The sequence below is a fragment of the Camelus ferus genome, chromosome 4 (assembly GCF_009834535.1).
Source record: "Camelus ferus isolate YT-003-E chromosome 4, BCGSAC_Cfer_1.0, whole genome shotgun sequence".
In the NCBI taxonomy this organism is placed as follows: Eukaryota; Metazoa; Chordata; class Mammalia; order Artiodactyla; family Camelidae; genus Camelus; species Camelus ferus.
The window spans coordinates 13,381,985-13,400,188 of record NC_045699.1 but is presented as its reverse complement, the minus strand read 5'-3'; the positions used below and the strand labels follow the sequence as shown (position 1 = coordinate 13,400,188).

The 18,204-nt window shown below is 34.2% G+C and overlaps 1 protein-coding gene across 6 annotated transcripts in view; it reads left to right on the top strand.

Annotated features, from left to right (window-relative positions):
• Positions 1 to 1,902: 1,902 nt before the first annotated feature.
• IFT74 (intraflagellar transport 74) overlaps positions 1,903 to 18,204 on the top strand; it is a 65,997-nt gene continuing 49,695 nt past the window's right edge. For 2 of the 6 annotated variants that reach the window (XM_032479103.1, XM_032479099.1), the window contains exons 1-8: positions 1,911 to 2,009; positions 6,972 to 7,110; positions 10,298 to 10,430; positions 12,083 to 12,131; positions 13,595 to 13,693; positions 13,855 to 13,915; positions 15,824 to 15,883; positions 17,070 to 17,131. In XM_032479103.1, coding sequence (XP_032334994.1) covers positions 6,991 to 7,110; positions 10,298 to 10,430; positions 12,083 to 12,131; positions 13,595 to 13,693; positions 13,855 to 13,915; positions 15,824 to 15,883; positions 17,070 to 17,131 — 584 coding nt within the window. In that variant the 5' untranslated portion in view covers positions 1,911 to 2,009; positions 6,972 to 6,990. The other 4 variants (XM_032479101.1, XM_032479102.1, XM_006189894.3 and 1 more) reach the window with 4 other exon arrangements.

Genomic DNA, 18,204 nt, shown 5'->3' with positions numbered 1-18,204 from the left:
GACTACAAATCCCACAATGCCACGCGCCAGTAGGCGTGAGCCGAGGGGCGCCGAATCCGGGTATTTTAAATCTGGGTCCGCGGGGCAGCGCGGGCGGCTGTGGTAGAGAAAGGTTGCGTCGCGTGTTCTGTTGGAGCGGCCCTACCCAGATTTCCCCAGACCTTCTCGTATAGTCTCCTGAGATTTTTTTTTTTAAACAAGCTAAACGTTGTTTTTTATTTAAAACGAGAGAGCTTGGGGCCAAAATGGAAACAATCGCTTGAATTCTATGAACACTAAACTGAATTCTTGGTACTTAAAAAATAATAATATTGTATTTGTTAACGCAGAGATTTCTCTCAAATTGTCACTACTCAATACAAATGGTAAATGCTGGGTCCCCCATCCCGTGTGTCTAAAGACACTGAGGGAGAAATCGGTGTTAGCGTCTCTGTGAGACAATGTATGGAATAATTGGACAGTTAAGAGGTTGTAGGAGAGGAAATATCTTATTCCCCCTACTCCTCTAGCTTTTCTGCTGGAGCTCTCTAGCAAAAGATTAACAAGATAAAGACACGTTTTTAAAATGTTTATCTCATATACAAGGGAGAAATTCATAGAGCCATAAATCAAAGAGGTGGCCAGAGCTTGGGGTTATATAGTGACTTAACAACGGAACAATACGTTTTAACACAAGTGCGAAAGGAAAACGACTTTTTAAGTCTTCAGAGGCAGCAAATTACGGGCAGGCAAACTATATGAAACTTAACAGTAGATAAAGGCTAGCCAGTAAACTTTTTCCGTAGAGTACTCTGGCGCAATCTCTAAGCTGATTAAACAGGTCTAAAGTCTCTAGTGATTAACTCTTGTCCATCCTGGTTAAGAGGCAAGGCAGGACGCTTTTGAATTGTTTCAAGTGTCCTGCTTTTAGGCAAATAGGTGAACGGTAGAGAGTTTTGTTTTATCTTCTTTTCAATTGCCTTTAGCTCAAAATAATCCTTATAACAAAGTGACAAATTTTGAGGTGGTAAACTTTACCACCCTTCACTGCAGCTACCAAAAGGATAACAAATAATCACTGCAGATATGTTGGGCTCAAATAGAATAATTACAAAATAATGTTTTACAGACTTTGAGAACTCAGCCATATGAGATAGTATTTCATTTTGTATCTCTGATTTTCAACTACTTGAAGGCAGGCATACAAGAGAATAAATTTGGACATAAATAATGTATGCAAAAGGGAAATAATGTGAGAATGTTCGAAGTCCAATATGTATGTCATGATTCAAGCTATATAGGAAGAGTGGAAGAAAATAAACTTAAAGTTACTTTCATTAGGGAGGTTGGATTTGAGATGAAGTAGCTCTGATATATAATTTTAAACACTTGATTTTAAAATAATTCTAAGACCATTTTCCAGTTAATTCGGCCTTCCTCACAAACCTGAATCACAACTCTGAAAGGAAGCCTAAAGATATAAGGCTTTCAATGAAATGAGGAACACATAGTACCAGAATCGCATCAGTATTGCTTAATTTTGTATCGTGTATTTGTGCACTCCTAACAGAAAGGAAAAGTACTATTAATTGTAAGTAAAAAAGGCCGTATAATGCTTCCTATCACGGAAAAACCTCAAATAATTCGTATTAAAAAAAATCTGACGCATTTCACGTGAGGTTACACAGCTACAATAAAACTCGGTAGGAGTGAATTCAGGTCAAGCAAACAATCGTAGAGGTTATTCTGATTATAAAGAAAAACCAAGGTTTTTAAACAAAATGTTCTTCCATAACCAATTCTGTTTTCCCCTTCTTCTAGAAGATAACTGAAGTAGTAAGGAAAAAGTTAGTCCTCAAATCTCGCGAGATCACTTTACTCTCGCGACGCTGAGCTGAGGCCCACGATAGGCTAGTCAGGAGGCGGGACCTCACGCCGCCCCACCCCCGTTGCCGGGATACGCAACGGCGCTGGAGGTTAGGCCCTGAAAGCCGGGGAAAGCTGCGTGAGATCGGAGCATCGCGAGTGAGGTGACCCCTTCGCCGGCCTGACTGGTGGGCTCTGCTGTATTGGAGGCCACGGAAAGAAGTTTGAGTGCCCCTGAGCGGCGTGACTCCCTCCGCGCCCCTCAGCTGCGCGATCTCCCACCTTCCGCGCCCCTCGGCGGCGCGACCTCCCTCCCCCGCGCCCCTCCGGGGCGTGATATCCCACATTTCGCGCGCCTCAGCCGCGCGACCTCCCTCCTCCGCGCCCCTCAGCAGCACGATATCCCACCTTCCGCTCCCCTCAGCGATGTGGACTCCCTCCTTCCGCGCCCCTCAGCGGCGCCATCTCCCACCTTCCGCGCTCCTCAGCGGTGCGGCCTCCATCCTTCCCCGCCCCTCAGCGGCACGATCTCCCACCTTCCGCGCGCCTCAGCCGCGCGACCTCCCTCCTTCCCTGCCCCTCAGCGCCGGCAGTGAGAAATCCCGGGTTGCAGTTCTCCCTCCTTGCCTCCTCTACCGTCTGTCTTACCCTGGAGATGCTGATGCGCTCCAAATAAAATAAATCCACCTCTTAGTGGTTCTCGGCCCGTCGCCGGGCCCCAAGTCCCAATTCTAGTCCCGAAAATGTGGGGCGACACTCCTCAAGCAGTTCCCTCAGGAGACCTGCCAAGGAGAGACCAGAAGAAGGGATTCGAATGTCTCAAACAGAAAATTCATTGCAGGCTGAGGGATTTTACTCAAAATAATAGATTTCTGTCTGTTAGTCGTAGCGGAAGGGACTTAGCAACTTTCCACTAATTGATAAATGTTAAAATAGCTGGTTTAGGGGAGATCAGAATAGTAATAATTAGGAGTTACGTGCTTTATATAAAGTATCTGTAACCGTCACAAGAGCTCTGCAAGATAGAGCTCAGTGCCACACTTGTGTTTTACAGATGAGGAAACATCCAGAGGGATAACATGGCTGATAACTGTCACAGCTACGTTTGTATCCTCAGTCTTTATAGAACCTCTCTGGTGGTATGAATAACCCCAGAGATTGTGTGAATATTTGAGTAACTATCTCCGGAGTTAGTGGCATATTTGTTAGTAGGGCTGCTCCCTTTTATTTTACCCCGTGGGACCGATCTAATGCTAACTAAGCTTTTTCTACGATAGTAAAGCAGTGGCAAAAAGAAACCAGGTGGAATCTGTATACTACGTCGTTTTCTTAATGTTTCTTAATGTTCTCAGGAAAGCTACAGTAAGTGATTAATTATGCTGGAAACAATGGTTTATTGTTTAGCTTTCTTTGGGAGAAACTGGTTTGATAATAGACCTTGTTTGCCTTTCAAAAAGTCATTTCATGAAACTTCCCTTTCCATTTGAAATAGTAATAGTAATAATTCTATTACTTTGAAGAGTTCAAAGCACCAAATAGATGGAATTACGGAGCTAGTTGGATGGGAAGGTTGTAAGTTTGGTGTAAACATATTCAATATAAAGTGATAATGGGATATCTGAATAGAAATTCCCAGTATAGTTGAAAATTCAGAATTTGTGTCCAGTTTAAGGAACAGAACTGGAGACATTGATTTATGGGCCATCAGCCTAGTTAGAGTCATAAGAAAAAGGATGAAATGTTTTATGGCAATAAGGGAAACAGTCCAAGGACTGATCATGAATGATGCTAAGGAAAGCCAGAGAAGCACTGGGCATGGGCTATCGAAACTGAGAAACCATTTTAGTCAGGATATGATTTGTTTCTTTTTTAATAATTTAGTAGATTTTTGTAACTGGCAGTGCCTTCATGAGGGAGGAAATTCACAAGGTACAAAAGAGAACAAAAAGTTTTTACCTGGCACTGAGATAGATGCTGGGGATATAAAGATGAATAAGATTCTCCTTTCCCCTCAAAGGAGAGAAATAACTTTAGCAGATCATTTCAATTGGTGTGATAAATCCTGGGATGAAGGTATGTACATATGCATCATAGCATATAGGGCAGCTCTGTAAACTCAAGTTGAAGAAGATGAAAGTGGTTAAGGACTGGTTGTAGAAGGAATCCTAAAGATAACAGGCAAGATGTGTGTTCGGCGAGGGGATCAGTTAGGAGGCCAGTATAATAATCCACTTGAGTCCATGAGGGCCCTGAACAGTACTATAGGAGGGAAAGATACATGTTAAGTATTTAGAAATAAAATTGGTGGGACTATGTGATTTGCAGTGGAAAATTAAGGAGAGGGAGAAGTCGACAAAGTTTCTGATTTGGTAGAAGATGGTACCAAGAGGAGGAGCAAGTTTCAGGGAGATGACAGTGAGTTTACATTTACATTTATTTATTTTGAAATATTGGTGGTATATCAAAGTGGAAATGTCAAGTAATTATTTGGATATAAACACCTCCCTCAGACTGAGTGTGAGAGGTCAGGGTTGGAGATAAGGTGTTACGAGTCATCAGCTTGTTAAAACCCTGAGTGTAGATGAGATGGCACAATGAGAACTTAAGGAGGAAAAAGAAAAATAGACTGTGGATGAAATCTTGAGAAATGCTGCTAGTAAGGGCAGATAGAATAAGATGAAGAAGACTGAAAAAGGAGAAACAGAAGAGGGGGAGTGTCATGGAGATGGTTTCATGTAAGAGTGAACACTAGTAACAGAGATGACATTTACATCCTTAGCTGCATTGGCAGGAGCCTTTTGAATGGATTAGTAGGAATCCAGGAGATAGTGGAAATGGAAAAAGTAGAAAATAATGGATATGAGCTATACTTTAGAGTTTGGCTGCATAGAAAAAGGATATATGGAATATATATATATATTCTTTTTATATGCATGATCAAGAAATTAGGGTTTTTAAAAAATTACTCATTTTATTAATTTGGGGGGGGTAATTAGGTTTATTTATTTATTTACTTTCAGAGGAGGTAATGGGGATTGAACCCAGGACCTTGTACATTCTAAGCATGAACTATACCCTCCCCACTAAGAAATTAGGTTTTAAGTTTAGGTTCAAGGATCAAGCAATTAGTTTTTAAGGTTAAGAAAGAATGGAACATGTTAACAAACAGAGAGGAGAAAGTTTAAAGACATGTAAGAGCTGGATAATACCACAAGGAAATTGGGGTAGGGATGGGGGAGAAGGACGTAGGCAAGGATAGGAAAGCTAATGTCCCAGAGGAGTTGGGATCAAGAGGATAAATTAGAGACTGATCTTGAATGAGAGAAGAGATGGCTATTGAGATTGGAGGAGGGTGGGTACAAGTTAAATTTGTGTACTTCAAATGTAGTGGATTTCATGTCTTAGTTTTCTCAGAAAATTGAGTCATCTGCAGAGAGTGGCAGGAACCAGAGTTTAGGTGGGTAAGTGGGTAAGAGCTGGAATCATCAAGGACAGAGTAGCTTATCAAGAATAAATAAATTAATTTTTGAGATGAGGGTCCACCTAAGTTTGGTGACTCTGACCTTGCAGTTCTTCAGTCTGCACAGTTGTGGAATTTTCATCAGCAATGTTCAGCAGTTCAGGATGGATGTAGAAAAAGATTTCTGATTGTGCCAGATGGGTTGAAAAAGAGTTTGAGGATGCAGATTAGTTGTTAGTGCTCATGAGACAGTATTTTGTGTTGAGAAGGAAAAGAGTCCTTGAAACTGACCTCGGCAAGTTCATTAATAGTTTTTAGGGTGTGGGTTCCTAATGGACATTTCAGTGTTCATTTTGAATTCCCAGCAGAAAATGGCATGGCTGACCATTCCTGCCTTCTCTTGAATGTGTCAGAGATGACACACATTCTCCTGGTTTTTCTGTTTGTGTTCTGTGTCTTCATTTTCAATTTCTTGTACTAGTTACCCCTCTTCTGTGCAATCTGTATGTATTGACATTACTCAGCCCAGAATCTTGGGCCCTCTTTTTCTCTCTTCTCATTCTCTCTCTAGTTCAGTATCTTTAAAACTCTTTTGAACGTGACAATACATTATAGACCAGTACACCTAGATGTGTAAATTTATATAAATATAACTGAAACAAAAATTGAGTGACACAATACCCTTCCTATTTGCAGTGAGCTTTCTTCTGTTTTTATTTCATATATAAAGCATATTGCTTATAACCTGCTAAATTGTTTTCATAAGCCATAATAGGTTATGACCCATAATTTTTAAAATGTTATTTTAAATTATCAGCTAAAACTTTAAATAATATTATATTCTGATGAATAAAAGGGGGCTTTAATCTGGGAGAGAATGAGTGAATAAAGGAAGTGGCTTAAGGGGAAGTGCAGTGAGAACAAAGGTGAGAAAAGTGTAGGAGAGATTAAGGCCAGAGAATAAAGTATTTCAATTAATATTTTTGAGATAAAGCAATTCTAGATGATGAAAAGCCCCAGATCTGGCCACGGCTATGAATGATGGAAATGGAGTTGAAATGACTACTGAAATTTAGGTCAGGCAACTGTGAATCTAGAATGTTGCATATTGAATCCAGTACCCATATGTTGGTGATACTGGAATAGAGAGACTGTGAACATGATATAAAGGACTCCAGCAAACATGGGGGAGAGATTAGGAGGTCCCTAGATAAAAGCAACCAGGAAAGATCCAAAGCAGTATAGTTGATTATTTGTACCTCAAGGGAAAGGAATCCTGTATTTTTTAAAAGATTTGAAAGAAGAATGTTTTGAGAGTGACATTGGGGAGCAAGGAAAGTGCTGTTTCTCTCCAGCAGAGAAAACTACTACAGTACGGGATGAGAGCCCAGGAGAGAGATAACTAGAGGGGCTTGCATTTTGATAAGATAATAGGGAAATGAGGAAGGCATGTTGTAATAAATGATTTCATGGTTCTAAATGGAGCATTAATGTCAAATTTGAACAAAATTAAAACAGGCTTAACTTTACGTAGTGGTACCTGGAATGGCAATTTACAAGAAAAGTCACTGTGGATTAAATGTTTAGAGGAAGGGTATGTGGTTCACTACTATCTTGCTATTGAACATATCAAAGGAGAATTGAAATATAACTTGTTTCCAAACAGTGGTTAAAGTGAGCAAACAATGGCCAGTAATCACAAACCTTCAGGAGCTCGCCCTGTTTCACGAGGTGGGATTGGGTTGACAGGAAGGCCTCCTTCTGGAATTAGACCCCCATCAGGAAATATTCGAATGGCAACTGGAGTAAGTTTAAACTGATTATTGAATTATTGTGCATATATCCTGGTAGAAGTTGGAAAGCCTGTCTATAATGAGAGATTCTTCTTTGTTTTTCTGTATTCTGTACGCATAATATTATATAAGTGTGTTTTTGGAAAACATCTAGAAATATAAATTTGGGAGAATGTTTGAAAGACACTGTTAAGAAAAGATGCCTGCCCATGCTGATATTCAAATTTATTCTAAAGCTATAATAATTTAACTGGTGTAGTGTATTGGTGCCAGAATCAAGTAAAATGGAATAGACCAGAAATGGAATCAGACATGTAAGAATTTAATTAATGATTAAGGTGGCATTTCAAATTAGTTGCAAAAGCATGGAGTGTTAAATAGTGCATTCAAATAATGTTAAAACATTTGTTTTAAAAAAGTAAATCCCTCCCTCACACAAAATTCTAGATATTTTAGAAATTTTAAATTTAAAGAATGAAACTATAAATGTATTAGAGAAAAATATAAGCAAGTATTTTGTATAAACTTGGTGTGGTCTAGGCCTTTGTAAACATGACAGGAAACATCAAGTACTGAAAAGGAAAGTATTTTTATATTTATATATTTGAGTTTATAAAAATTGCATACACATTTAAAAAGTTCAAAGAAAAATGACACCCTGGTAAAAAATATTTATAGCATGCATATCATACAAAGAGTTCATAATCTTAATTAAAATGAGAAAGGATAGTTTACTCATATGTGAGGGTTCTTTCTTTATTAAGACTATAAACCCTATGTCCAATCAGAATTCCTTGAGATTTCTTTTGGGGTATGGAAAGGAATATCATTACAAAACTATTCAAAAATTCACCTAGAACAATACAAAAGCATAAATAAGAAAAGTACAATATTCTAATGTAAAAATATACTATAAATAATAAGTAAAACAATGTTCTGGTTGCCTCAGCAGCCTAGAAACAAACTAGTAAATGTTAAGAGCTTAATGCAAGATAAATCAGTGAATCAGTAAGAGGAATATACCACATTAGAAAAAATTGGTAGATTTTATAAATTGATAGTGCTAAGCAGAAAAATATCCTGTAAGGATATTTATTTCATTCTTATTGTAATTATAGAAGTGAAAATTTGAAAATAGCCTAAATGACCTTACAACCCGGTAAATCTTAAATAAATTATGTTATGTCTATCCTTGATAGATAGTCATTAAAAATTATTTTCAAAAAATATTTGAGTAAATAATTTATCTTTATAGTACAATGTTAAATGTGAAAAGCAGTATGGTATCAATTTAACATAAAGATGTACATTTATATGTACATAGAAATGAATACACCAAAATCCTCATAATATTTTCTCTGATGATCAGAACAGATGGATTTGCCTACCTCGTAAGGTACAGATGAGGTACTCAAGCTCAAACAGTAGACTAATTACAGACTAGAGATAGTACTGGGTCCTGTGTTTAATTCATAAGGACAGCAATTTTTGGAGGGAATAGTTTTAAGTTAAGTTTTCTTAAAGTTCTCAGATTTTTCTAGAGTTTTAGGTAGTATTATCAACATCATCATCAACTTATACTGAAGTTGATTTTTCTAAAGTTTTTATATATGTATGTTACTGAGCTAGGGTATCTTATTGTTATTCTAGTAAGAATTTATACTTAATTAAATATTTATAAAAGGAATCTGAAATTTATTGGCCACCTACTCTGCTGGGTGCTTTAACTATTTAATGTTTGCAGTTTTTAAAATAATAATACTTGTTTGAAAACATACAAAGAAAAAAATGTCAGAGTTCCCTCCTTCTACCCCAGGTATAACCATTGTCTAAGATGTGACATGTATCCTTCTAGACTTTTTTCTGTCCATTTATAAACACTAACACATACATATGTAATGGTATAGTTTTAGTATTTTTCAAATTGAAGATAATGCTATTCATATAGATTCTTACCTATCTTATCCTTTTTTTTCAATAATGTAAAAATATTTCTGTGTGAATACATAAACATATACTTCATTCTTTTTAATTTGTGCAGTTTTAATTTGTACCTCTCTATACTTTGATTTGATAAATGTTTTTTAAAAAGTAGCATAGTTATTTAAGTAGTCATAAGCATAATGCTTGCATGGAGCCAAAGAGGAAATTATTCAGAAGGTTTACCCAAGGAGAGATTCAGGGTAACCCTGATCATTTCACTTACATTTATAGTTGACAGTATTCCTGTATACAAGGTATTCTCTGGAATGTGTTAGTGTTGCTGGCCCCCATACTTAAATTAATTACCAAGTTCTTCTCAGAGTCATTTAAGAACTATGTTAGCTGATAGGATTAGAGACTACCAGCTAACAGAATTAAAAACAATCAAAATCAATGAGAATGGTTGTGTATCTAACCCCTATCTAAAATTTCTGCTACATATTTAAATCTACTTCTTTACTGTTTGGTTGACAGTGGGGAAAGGAAGATGAACAAAAGAAAGATATCTTGGAACAGTTTTAGGTTATCTTTTATACCTTCCCATGCCTGTACATACTATATGAACAGACAAGAAGGGAGTTTTTTGACCTTTCCTCAGGGTATATAATATTATATTGGATTTTGCAGACCTAAAGTAGAGAATCATGTAGAGTGATAATATGAATGCTTGCTGAATGGTGTAAACTCTTTAGTAGTTATATGGCTATCTTGTGATGTAATTATATCTTTTTTTTTTCAAAATGAAAATTTCTTTTTTTTTTATTTTAATGGTAATATATACTTAATATAATAATGTTGAAAATATGAAATTATATAAAGTACAAAATAAAAGTGAACTATAATATATAGGGGTAAACATTGTTACTATTTTTTTATGTGATCCTCTAGACTTTACTTTACAAAAACAGAATTATAACCATTTTCTATGGTTAAATAAGGACAAATTTGTGGACATTTGACTCCTTTCCAGTTTGGGGATATTATAAATAATGTCTACACATAGAATTTAAAATTTTAAAGAAGTGTATTACCCAATATTCACATAATTTTAAATGTTAATTTTGTTAAATAAAATTTCAGACATTCAAAAGTGTAAGGAAAATTTTACAAATTATATAGAATCTTTATCTTTAAAAATATCCTCTTTGCAGTTTTGACAATTTTAGAGGCACTGTTTTTCTAGTTTAATAAAACTGTAATTTTGTTTGTCATTTAGATGCCACCTGGAACAGCAAGACCAGGTTCTCGTGGTGGTCCCATAGGAACAGGAGTTCTGTCTTCTCAAATCAAAGTTGCCGATCGTCCTGTAACACAGCAAGGTTTGAGTGGAATGAAAACTGGGATGAAAGGTACCTATTTTAAGAAGATGAATATATTTTGTATAAGAATTATTACAGTACCATATTATTAAGTCAGAATTTTAGAGTGAAAGAGGCTGTTTTACTCAATTCTTATTCCTTGATTCACAAAATTGTTGTAAGGGTTAAAATAAGAGAATGAATGTGAAAGTTCATTGTGAACTAGGGAGTTATATACATATGTGAGCTATTTTAATCTTCATTTTCCTGAACATGAAACTTTGCTATAACTTGAAGAAGTGTGAAATAATTTGAAGAAAAGCTCAGGAATGAAAATTAGGTTTCTATTACTTCCTAGAAATATTCTGAATTTTTTTTTGTTTGTTTCCATGTCAAAATGACACTGGTAAGGTATTTTTATATTTATGAGAAGCGAGTCAAGAGGTGTTACTTTTGGTAATAATTAATACTCCATTTTAATGCTTTAAGTAAGGAAGTGAGCCTGACACGTAGATTATACTGCATCTCTCATTATGCCTCTCTGTATGTGTTTAGAAAGGGATAATAATAACTCTGTATGTTATGATTCAAGAAGTTGGCCTATAACATACAAATAAATCAACGCATGATGAATGAACTATTTTATAATGAATTTGTAGTTTTCTGTATTTGTGCAAATGACTTATCAGGGATAAAGATACTCTAAGGGTACAAAATTAATTAGAAGATGTTTATAAAGTTTATATGTTTAATATTACTTATTTAAAAACATTAAGTATAGAAACATACTGTAATTCTATAGAGAATTCACCAAATTTTATTACTGTATTACTGTGTTAATTTCTCCTTCAAAATAAAACCAGTATTATTTAAGATAGACATTGTCTAGCAATATATTTCAAGGCCTTATGTGAGAGAGTTCTGATTGTTACCACCACGCACCACTGCTGTGACTTTTGTTCTTGCCTGGTCCAGTGCATTTCCCATCCTAGTAAGACATTCTCTCCCTCTTCTCAGCATAGACCTCAGTCAGTCCTCTCTAGCGTTTTCTCTCATGCCTTGCAGGGCATTGCACCTCTTCAAAGTTTGGTACACAACCTAGAAATATTTTTTTGGTTCTACTGAAATGTAAGATCATGTTTCTAAAAAAGTTTCTGAAAAAAATTATGAAAAATCAAAATCTCCTGCATACATTGAGAAATTCATAGTCTAAATCTGCACTGTCCATTATGACAGCCAACAGCTACATGTAGCTATGTAAATTTAAATTAATTAAAGTTGGGTAAAATAAAAATTCACTTCCCAGTAGCACCAGCCACTTTTCAAGTGTTCAGTATTCTGTGGCTACTTTACTGGACAGTGCTGATATAGGTTATTTCCATTGTTGAAGGAAATTCTCTTGGCCTGCCCTGTTCTAGACTCCCTTAGGCCCAGTTTCTATTCATTCGACCTGATCCGCGGAGTCCACTGTCTTAACAGCCCCACCCCTAGTCCCGTCTTTGTAGTCTTAATCAAGCTTCCATTGTGTCATGATACTAAGATACTAGTTCTCTTTTCCATTTAAGCTTCTTGATTTTCAGATTTACTGAGGCATTTTTGAGGACTATGAGAGAATTGTATAGTGTAATTTTGGTTGTCTTTTGGATTTGCTATTTTGATACCATTTTCAAAATGAACACTAATGCTTAAAAAAATTTTTTTAGGTCCCCAGAGGCAAATTTTAGACAAATCTTATTATCTTGGGCTTCTTCGGTATGTTACTTTTTTTCCTATGCATGATCATGAAGTTTTAACTATGGTACTTTTTAAGATAATTAGGTATCTATTTATTTTTAAGAATTATTTTGTATTCTAACATAGTTCTTGGTTAATTTGGCTATAAATAGATGTCATCACCAAATAGATGAGATAATACAGTTAGGCTGACATTTTAAATCTTATGTATTTGAATGTATATGAGCTATATATTTCAAGTTCACTATTTTTCATCTAAAGATAAGAATAATCTTTTATACTTCTTTCACTAATTATTCCAAAATATATTATTCATATATCTATTAAGAAAGGGAAAAATATATATACTTATTTATAATATATTAATTAGTACAGAGTTTCACATAATGTATATTTGGTCAGTTGCTGTAAGTATGGCCTAATTTTAAGTAATTCATAAGCTTTGTCATTTATCTCTAAGTATGCACGTCTAAATTAAGAACTTTTTTCTCTTTCTCTACTTAACTTTTTCTCTGCTCAGATGTCCTACTATCCTATCTCCATTTTCCATTTTACTTCATTTTTTGTTGGCTCGTCATCTATATCTTCTTTCTCTCTTACTTGCATTCTATTTAATGCATTCTTCTGTCATGTCCTGAAGGCTCTGTTTTCTTTATTGGTCCTTCTTAACTTTTGTTGCTCAACTACCTGAAACATTTTGATTCTTAGACTCCTAGAAGGCAATAGGAGGATAGGTTTTCCCCATCTTTCCTCAAAACTAACATCAATAGGAAAGATAGGGAGGCCATCAGTTGGATAGCATCTTTTGCTATCCAGCCACTTTTTAATCAAAAAAAGGAAAGGAAATAAGCTATTTCTCATTACTGAATTACCTCTCTTCTCTAGGATTTGTCCTTCTGTATTAAAAAGTTTTACCTATTTGTGTAATTGACTCTAGAGTAGTAGTTCTCAACTGACAGTGATTTTTGCCACCCAAGGAACATTTAGCAACTTTTAGACAAATTTTTGGTTGTCATAACTGGGATTGGGAGGATGTGCTGCTGGCATCCAGACCAGGGATGCTGTTAAATATCCTGCAGTGCACAGGATACTCCCCCACCCCCCTCCAAAGGATTATTTATTCAAAGACCTAAAATGTCAATAGTGCTGCTTTTGAGAAACCCTGTCCTAGAGGATAGCAAGAGCTGTTAGTGTGACAATTAGGCGTCTACTTCTGTCTGAGGATTGTACCAATTTGACCAGATTTTCATTCTGATACTGTTCCATCTTTTTTAATGGTTTGAAAACCTGTATCAGTTTATCACTGGGATATAACTCCTTCTTAATCAAATGAGTCACTTAAATTGTTTTTCTTTTTTTGGTGAAATTTCACAAAATCATTTATATCATTGTTGCACATTTATGAAAAGTTTATTTTGTTTGACTAGAAAGACTCTTCCAGAGTGGAAGTATTGCTGACTTTTTAATTTCTTTTCACTTAGAAGTAAAATAAGTGAGCTTACAACAGAAATTAATAAACTTCAGAAAGAAATAGAAATGTACAATCAAGAGAATTCAGTATATTTGTCATATGAAAAGAGGTGAGTAATTTTGCAGTTACAACATGCAAGATTTTTTTATTAGTAACATTTAATGTAATATGTTTCAGGAGTTTAATACTAAATTTATAGTTATACATAATATTCATAACATTCACCTGCCTATTTATGTATTTGTGAATGTATTTATTTTATGTTTACAGAGCTGAAACTTTAGCTGTTGAAATCAAAGAGTTTCAAGGACAACTAGCAGACTACAACATGGTATTTGGTCTTTTCTGAGAGAATTTCCTTTGAATATTTTCATTGCTTTTTGCCACTTTAAAAAAAGTTATTTTAAATACCAAATAATACATGCATACATGCTTATTGAGAAAGATTTAAACCATGGAAAGTGTAGAGATTAAAATATCCTTTTGCATTCTCCCTCATTTCCCTTCCCAGGAATAATTTGTCTTAACAGACTGACATGCATTCTTCCAGTCTTTTTAAAAAAAAAATTTACTTAAAACTACAGAAACACACACCCTTTTTTCCCTAACAATATTAAAACAGTAATTTTTAAAATAGATAAAATTTGTTGGGAACTAGCAATGTCACTGGTTTAAAAATTTTATTTTTCTATGGAGTCTTATCATAAAATTTTAAATATTGAATTACTTAATATGTAGAATACCTTCATCTGATGTTTCATTCAAAATACTGTTTTTGCCTTTTGTCAAAATGAAGTAAGTATCTAACATAAAAATAGTTCCACCAAGGATGCTTCCTAATGTGAACTTCCAGAAGAAATAATCCCCTTGACAGTGTTGATTACTGCCTCAATCTTTGGTGGGATCTTGACCCCATGAAAATGTCTATTGTCAGAATTTTCTTCCTTCCAACTCTGTAGGTGCTTTACTTGCTGAAAACTTTGGACTTACTGAAAACTGTTATCTCACTTCTCCTATTAAAAAGTAGTGTTGCACAAAATAAGAAACATGCTACCATAATGGTTAGGTAAATTATGATATACCTACTTGATATTGTTATATTGTACTCATAAACAATATTTTTCTGATTATAGTATAATTCTCTCAATATTTGTTGGACTATGTAATCCGTAATATTCTGTGCAGTTTTTTTAGTAAATAATATCTGTTCTAAATATGGGGAAACTAGTTTTTTATAAAATATTAAACACTAGATAAAAGTATATAAAAGGGATTTCTAGTTGTACTACAATGCATTAGGTAAGTTACTTAATATAAAAATATTAGTAAGTGTAAAATATGCTATTTGTAGGTTTAAAAAGCTAACATCTGATACAGAGAAAGCACTTAGTTAGCCAGGTATTTAACATATAGTAAGACCTCAATAAATATAGATCTTAGTAGCACTTATTATTTATAACACAAGTGAAAATGTGATGTGTACTAATATATATTACATTAATAAAGCTTAGTCTTTTAGAATCAGCTATATTCAAATAGTTTTCTTTTGGTAGCCTCCCTATTCAACTTCTGTGTCCACAACTTGCTAAATTTCTGTATCTACAAAATGTGGACAATAATGTCTACTTCATAGAGTAATTGTGAAAATTAAGTGAAATAATACATATAACAGGCTCAGAATAGTGTTTGGCACAAGGTAAATAGGTAAATATGTTAACTGTCATTGCTTAACTTTTTGAAGTAGGCTTACTAGTGTTCTGTTTGTGCCTTACCCTGTTGATGTTTTTAAAATTTAAAAAATTTTTTTAATTTGTAGAAGACCAAAAAAATCATTTTACATTTTCATTCATGTAAATTTGTAAATGTGTTAACGCTCCTCCCCTCTGAACAAAAAATAGAGTGAGAGATCTTCTCCCAAATTTTGTCTCCTTTGGGTCTTTCTTCTTTAAGCTCAGACATCTTTTCAGAGCAGGCAAAGCTCTTTGAGATATGATCTGCAGGAAGAATAGTTCATTACTGCTTACTTTTCAACACTGAAAATGTAGTTTACTGATTGCCCTAATGCATAGTATATGCTTACTTAGGTAACTCAGTATTTGTTTTTGTCTTAGAAGATAAGATACTTGAAAGTATTAATACTTAAATGACTACTCATTATTTGTAAGGTTGAACACCTATGCTATTGATTATAGAGTAAATTTATGAAGACTAATAGAATTTTTTTTACTTTTGTTTTTAGTTGGTGGATAAACTTAATACTAATACTGAAATGGAAGAAGTAGTGAATGATTACAACATGGTAAGAAACTTATAAGTATAAGCAATAGATCTACATAGCCTCCAAAACAAAGCACTTACATCTAGAAATAATTTGATAAAACCTTATGGACCTTAGAGATAGGTATTACTCTGATCCTAAATACTACTGATATAATTGAGTTCCCTTAGTTACTCTTCTAAAATTCTTTTCTGTTGGTTGGCCCTTCCAAGCGCATGCTTTATTGTCTTTCTAGAAGGCTGTGTTTGAACTGGTCTCTCATAAAGCATTAATTAGGGAGTCCCTTCTACATATCCTTATATATAAATTAGTTTGCAGTACTTCTAGTCAAATATTTGTGCAAATGGAACTAAGTACTTAATGGAGAGTTTTATTAGAAAGGGCGAAAATGAATAGTTATGATGCCAGACATAACTGGTAAATGAGAATTGACATTCAGTGTTCTTCAATTATTTGGTAGAAAACAATAAAATGATAGTAGCTAGTTTATTATTTATTATAAATATTGGAAAGAAAATAACATAACTTATACACCTTCTAATTTATACAATCAAAGACTATTCTGTGAAAGTATAGGATTTATAAAATGACTCTTTTTCTAAATTGGGGTTCTAAGAGCATGATCATTTAGTGATATTATTCTTAGCTTTAGAACACAGGAGAATTCCCACTTTACAAACTATATTTTTAATGCCAAATGTAAAGAGTAAAAACTGTGTTTTTTCAGTTATTTGAGATAGGTCCAAATTCTAGGCTGAATATGTACAGGTAAAGTCACCTAGGAGTACTCAGGTAAAATCCTGAATGATTTAAGAATAAAACTTGTGTTGGGTCTAAGTTTAACGTATTACTAATCAGCTATTGAATACCCAATAAATTCTTGAAATTCTGTTTACATAAATTAAGTTTATATTAGATTACTTGACAGATCACCATACAATGAATATTTTTGGTGTGAAATTGTTACAATGCCTTTGAAAAAGACTTTTTTTAAATTTGTGGCTTGTTAAATGAAACAATACTGTATTTTTTTAAAACTTTGCATGTGACGTTAGGATTATTATAATAATCTCTAATCAGTTCATAACCAGAATAACCAGAATAACCTTTAGAGAAATAGCTTAATGGTAATTAAAAAAAAATTTTATCCCCTCTTCCCTCAATGGTAATTTTTTATCAATAACTTTTCTGTTAACTTTTTATTCAGCTTAAAGCTCAAAATGATCGAGAAACACAAAGTATGGATGTTATATTTACTGAAAGACAAGCGTGAGTACAATCCATTTAGAAATCAAACAGATTTATATGTGACCTGTATAAGGTAGTTTAACTTCTGAGTCATTTATTTCTTTACAAATTTTGTTGTTTTTCCCTGTTGCATTTTTTTTACTTAAAAAAGTTGAATATTTGCAATATAGATTTTATTATTTATGAATCTATTATCTTCATTCCGATAAATAAAATTTCTGTGTGTAGGAGTTTAAAATCTAAAATAGATAAGAACATCTTCATCTCTACCATTTGTAATTTTAACCTGAGCTTTTTAACTAATTCAGATTATAAGATTTAAGCCCCAGTCTAATGAAAGATACCTTATTAGTGGGGTATTTACATTACTTCATTACTTGATTATTAATTAATAAATAATTGATACATTAGTAATCCTTATTGTAGATGTAGATTATATGTGCATCTTTATATATAACCTGGTTAGAGACCAAATACCAAGTAACTTTGACTTTGGTAATAAGGTAAATGTGGCAGTGACAGTAATGTCTACAAAGATAATAAGTGGATGTAATGTAGTTATTAGTCCATTTGGGCTGCTATAAACAAAATATCATAGACTGAGTAACTTATACAACAGGAATTTATTGCTCACAATCCTGGAGTCTGGGAAGTCCAAGATCAAGGCACCAGTATAGTCTTGTTATGGTGAAGGCCCTCTTACTGGTTCGTACCCAGCAAATTCTTGCTATATCATCACATGGTGGAAGGCGCTAGAGAACTCTGTGGGATCTCTTTTATAAGGGCACTAATCCCATTCATGAGGACTTTACCCTCATGACCTAAATCACTTCCCAACCTGCTAATACCATTACCTTTGGCAGTTAGGATTTCAACATATGAATTTTGAAGGGACCCAAATATTGAGACAAAAGCAGTAGTTAACATACTTATTCTTAATTGACTTTTTGACCTTAGTTATTGTCTAAGGTAGTGCAAACATAGAAGATGAGCTATTTTGTACATGCACATACCACACACATTTTGTCCCATAAACTTATCAATATTAGTATCCTTGACAGCAAGGGTAATAACCAAAATTATGAAAATTCTGT